This window comes from Austrofundulus limnaeus, unplaced genomic scaffold (genome assembly GCF_001266775.1).
Source record: "Austrofundulus limnaeus strain Quisiro unplaced genomic scaffold, Austrofundulus_limnaeus-1.0 Scaffold7, whole genome shotgun sequence".
Taxonomy (NCBI): domain Eukaryota; kingdom Metazoa; phylum Chordata; class Actinopteri; order Cyprinodontiformes; family Rivulidae; genus Austrofundulus; species Austrofundulus limnaeus.
Window position 1 is genome coordinate 5210331 of NW_013952409.1, and position 5476 is coordinate 5215806.

General features: G+C 39.3%; 1 protein-coding gene across 1 annotated transcript in view; it reads left to right on the top strand.

The window, feature by feature from the left end:
- Window positions 1-3994: 3994 nt before the first annotated feature.
- Window positions 3995-5476, top strand: part of wfdc1 (WAP four-disulfide core domain 1) — a gene marked incomplete at its 5' end in the record, with an annotated part of 6986 nt that continues 5504 nt past the window's right edge. The window contains 1 exon segment of the mRNA XM_014034341.1: window positions 3995-4444. Within this exon segment, the coding sequence (XP_013889795.1) occupies window positions 4352-4444 (93 nt within the window).

Below are 5476 nucleotides of genomic sequence, written 5' to 3' on the forward strand. Positions count from 1 at the left end.
CCGTAACACCCAGACTCTATCCACAGCTGAACCCTGCTGTTTTTAACTCAAGTGTAATCAGAGCTGTCATTAAATGACTCATCCTGAAAACATTTGTGTTTTGGAGGCGTTCTGTTTGACTCTCCAGAGTACAAAATCAAATAATTGAGTAAAACTTAAGCTAGCCTGGCCCTTTCCTACACAGTTCCGCTCAATTTTAGTTTCCCTTCACTGCTTCATCTGGGTTTTCTCCCACAGACAAGGATTTCCACGGTAGAATTTCAACTGGACCAATCAGCGAACAGGAGGAGACATTGTGAAATGATGATTTTCTGCGCTGTTTCAGCAACGGCAGCGGAGGAAGTGAATGAAGCCAGTCTGTGTTTACAAGGCTTCTAAATTAAATTAAATTTGTCTCACAAAGCCTGCAGGACTCATTTACAGCCATCCCGTTCAACTTGGTACTTCTCTCTTCCCAGTAGGAGATGGTTGTTTACAGCGCAGTTTCCGGTTAGCTTCTTAGCTTCCTTCACAGTTGAGCTGGCGCTCTACATACATCATGGCCAAACGTTAGTGATCGGGTAAAATCAGAGCTAGTCGTTTTAAACTTCAACAGAGTCCACACCTCCGGCAATAAATCATTTTCTAATTTCTCAGTATCCGAGAGTCCTCAGATGTGCTTTGCTTCTGTACAAAGCAAAGCGTAAGACAGGTGACTGTTTTTTATCAGGCTATGCTTAAGCTTAAAGACTAAGCAACTCTTGTGTTTGATGGGATCTACTTTTCAAAATAAAAGTTTTGCCTGTAAATAAACTGGTTGGTCTGGTCTTGTTCCTGTGTCTAACAGGGCTCAAGCTGCAAGCTCATTGATTTTGCATATGAGCATTGTCTGAGCACCTCCTTTAACCTCACAGCCCACAAGCTGGTCTCYATTATAACACATACACCTCACATGTTCCACTCTGCTTGCTGTAAAATCCTTTTCACGCCACTTGAGTAAGCATCCTTCAGGACTGAAGAGCTGCCCGGTCCTCTGAGCTACACCTGTGTCTGGACAGCTACCAAATCTTCCGCCATGAGTCGGACTGGAATTAATTTGGACRGTCGTGTGATACGAAGCCCTCCGAGACCTGCAGACACTTTATCCWGCAGACAGAGCTCCGATCCGTCTCTGCCTCCAGAGACCACCTGTCAGATGAAAGAAATGTCTGTCTTTCAAAAGGACCCAGTCCTTGAACGGATTGATTATCCATCAGCAGACTCTGTCTCTGAGGTGCTCCTATCTCTCACTCTCTAATTTGGTTCGATAGCTGACACGATGATTCACACCTTCCTGTTGTTTGCAACCAAACCACATTATGTGTCATTTAAGGCTCGGAGGAACACCCAATTTCTGAGTTTTATTACTTTCATCTGTTTTATGGGTGTTACTGTACGTTATATCATGCTCATAAGTGTGCTGTAAAATCCAGTCTTATAATCCTGACAGGAAGTGGATGATGGTATGCGAGTGTCTGGGATGTTAGCAGCATTCCATCTACTGCTGCAAACCAAACACATGAATACCTTCTGCTTCAAAATCCCAGACAAAAACAAACTCACATTCTTGTTCCTGCTGTAAACGTGTCATTTCCTGACGATTTAAAGGTATTTACATTGACTTGGAAAAAGTATTGTTACAACCTGAAATTGATTTTGTGTCTTAGTTTAATAAAAAGCAACATTTCTTGCAGTCAATCCCTTTTCTTTGAAGTCTCAACTSTGTTTATATGATGAAGTTTTTACAGTTTATGATAATTCACAGCAAAAGTACTTTGAAGAAAAATTGTTAAAATTAAAATAATTTATTTGTTGTCTCATCTGTTTTTGGAAAAGCAATAAAATAAATCTACATAGGTTTTACAAAAGCTAAATCAAGAGCATGAAATGCTGACTATGACAACATATTTACTTATCTATTATCTAACCCATCCACTCATCCATGCAGTACCCCCGCCCCCTCCCTCTTTTCTCTGTCTTTTGTGAAAGAGAAGCCGGGGCCTCTCGGCGACATTATCCTGTAAAACTAATAATAACTGAGATTTGTGCCGGCTTTAGCTTTCTTCCTTCATTTTCGGAGCCAGACGTTTGGCAGAGGAGCGAGGGGAGGGACGTTTTGAGGTGGAGTTGTGTGGAAGAAACAACGCTTGATATGTGAAAAGGGAAACCCGGTGAAGCACAAGATGAAGAAAAAGACAGAGAGGCCCCTCTTCCCTGAAACATACCACATACCAGCAGTTTCCATGGGTCAGTGCCACGAAAATTCCTCTGCATCCTCTCAAAACACATCGTACAGACGTGTTTGTACTCCATAGCCCAACAATGCTTTATTTCTTATAAAAAGTAATTCAATTAAAAACTATTTTAATGTATAGCTGTCTGCCCTTGGTAAAAATCAAATTGTAAATAAAAAGATAATTTATTTCGACTAATAATATTTAAAGTATTTAGTCTTAAAGGAGACATGCCATGTTTTAAATCCTTCTTTTTCACATTTAAATCCTTCCGTTGGGGTCTATATAAAGTGGAACTGCAATGCTTTGGTCTGAATTCCTCCACAAGCCCCGCCCCTTTTCTGGGGTGTGTCCCAGATCAACTCATTTTCAGGCTGTCTCTTTAAATCCAAACGAGGAGTTTCACACCCCGCCCTATCAGCTTCCAGAGCGGTCTATTCTAGTTTGATAAGAGGGGTTTACGACTATATAGCAGCGTGGAAACTTTTTCTTTACAAATGAATTGAAAGATGTCAATGAGGAAAGACTTGTCCGTTCAGTCTTTTAATTTTTTCTAATTATTATTTTTCATTTAAAAACAAAACAAATGCTATACATACAACAAATAATTATAAAAAGCACAAATAAAATGAAAGGTAGCAGAAAGTAGAAAAAATCTTATTGATATCTGCCCCTTTTTTTACAAAAAATAAAGTCAAACAATAACAAAACATCACAAAAACTTCAACTCCTTCTCAAACAACAGTTCCTATGAATGCACATACAAATTCATATTTCTTCAACAATCTAATTTTTATCATTCTCCTAAATAAATGTACTGAGCCAGCCTTTTTATAATCACTTTCCAGATTATTCCACAATCTTATTCCTTAGACTGAAGTACATCAGTCCTTCAAACTGGTTCGAATTTTGGGCTTTACAAACATCTCTACACCTTAAGGTTATAATTACTTACTCTCTTAACAAAATTTAATTGAATGTTTAGAGGTAATAAATTTTTATGAGCTTTATACATAACCTGCAAAATATTCCTATAATATATATTATAGTCTTACATGGTGCCATAATCTGACCCAGAGTCAGAGGAGAATTAAGACCACCAAAGTGTAGTTGGTAAGTCTAGACCTTATTTAGATGTTCTGTTGCAAAAACGGTGACGTAATAGTTCAGAAAACGTCATAGAATGTAGAGAAAACTGAATGGGTTGAAAAATATGACCCAAACAGAATATAAAGATATCTTAGCAGCACCAGGAGAGAMTAAATTCAACTTTTCTGCACTCAATACACAACAAAATACATTTAACTGCTAAAAAAAACTGGATATTGCATAGTTCCCCTATCAGAGGTGCCTTCAAGGTTTACATCAGCCATTTAAAAGAGAACAGGCTCATGGAAAGGTAGTCAAACTTCTAGGGTGAGGACGCAAGAGGAAATGCAACCCCATGTTGATCAAACAAGGAAAGCATTCAGAACCATTTGTTGCATTCTGAATGGGCTCCATGGAAGAAGAGCCAGGAGGGATCGGTTATTGAAGAAAAACCTGTAGCGTTACAAGTGTTAACAGTTCAAATGCTTGCAGTTTTGCTGTCTCCCCCTCCCCGCACCACAGCCACAGAGTATAAAACGTGTTCCGACTGTACAGTTATGACAGAGGTGTTTCAAGATGCAAGAAGAGGACAGAGGGGGAGGTCTCACCCTGAAGAACCTGCCCTCACTAACCCCTCTCTCTCTCTCCAYTCCCTGCACTTCAGCTCTCCTCCTCTTCCTCAGAGACATGTGCACACACTGAGCCAGCAGACAGCTCAAACTCTCAGAGCTGATGCACAGACAGCTGCTCTTTCTCCCGTCCTTATTTTTCCCCGTCCTCTCTTCTTTTATTTCGCTCCCGTAACTGCCTCTTCTCATCTGTCTGCACTTTCCCCTTTCTTCACCCTACTCTGTAATCCTGCTCACTGTTCTGCACCCGGCAGGACTGGTTGGAGGGAGAGRGCTTGTGTAATATCCACACGAGCACCGGAGAGCCAGGCAGCACAACAGAGGACCCCCATACATTTTAAAGGACAAACTTTGAAAAGGTGGACAGCGTTAAAGTGGAAGATGCAGACCATGCTGGGCTGTTTGCTGCTCCTGCTGGTTCTGTCCTCAGGAAGTGATGCCAGAAGAATAAGGAAAAGAGGGATCAATCATAAGGTGGGGCTACTTATTCTACTAATATGAGTCATATGAGAATGTGGATTTATTTTTTTTTCTGTGCTCAGAGCTTCTGTCAAGCTGGAAGTAGGTGAAAGCTCACAGCACCACAGGACAGAGCCGACTCTGTTTCAGAAACTCTTTTCATACATCGGGGACGTTTTTAGGATGAAGGAAGAGTTTAAGAAACTGACCTGAAAACAGGAGGGAAAATAAAGACAAAATAAACTCTTCTTCTTTTAGTAGTGACAAGAAGTAATTTTTATTAATGCAGGGAACTAGTTGGACAATACTAATCTTATCTGGGCTTGTTTACYGAGAATGAATGAAAATAGGACTTTCAAAGTTAAATAACTGACCTGTTGTAGGAAAATCTGTTCTTCTTTGATGGAAGTTAAACACCAAGGCCTGCAGAAAGAAATTTGGATTTTTAATGTTTGACTGAATATCACTGAATTTTGCCATCCCTTAACTTTTAGGCTAAGCTAACCAACAACTGCTCGTTTTGCCTCCCATTAACCGTTTAAGTGAATGTCATTTTAAAAAACTAATCTCTTTTTTATTTCCCATTTTTCTTTCTATTTGTCTAAATAAAACCTATACGTTTATTGTTTTTATCTTTTTTTTATTACAGTAARTAACATGCCGCATTGGTATTAGGTAGAAAATCATTACAACTTCAAATGTTTCAGTTCTCAGATTTTAGATATAAACTAAGTTCTTGACTAAGCATCAAACTGAAAAATACATGATAATCGTCAACATGACAGATTTTAATGAGTACATTTTACTTTTGATCTTTGAGGAGGAAGATGTTTATATTAAACATCAGAACGGACACATTTTGGGAACAGTTTTGATTCTGAAAAATAAGTTAAGTTTTTGATTTTTGATCAGGAACATTAAGCAGAGTGAGCAACAGGGTGGAAAAAGTTGCTACTTTTCAGGTTTCCATATGAGTAACTGAAGGGCACATTGGGTGTTCAGCGTGTGTGTGTGTGTGTGTGTGTGTGTGTGTGTGTGTGTGTGTGT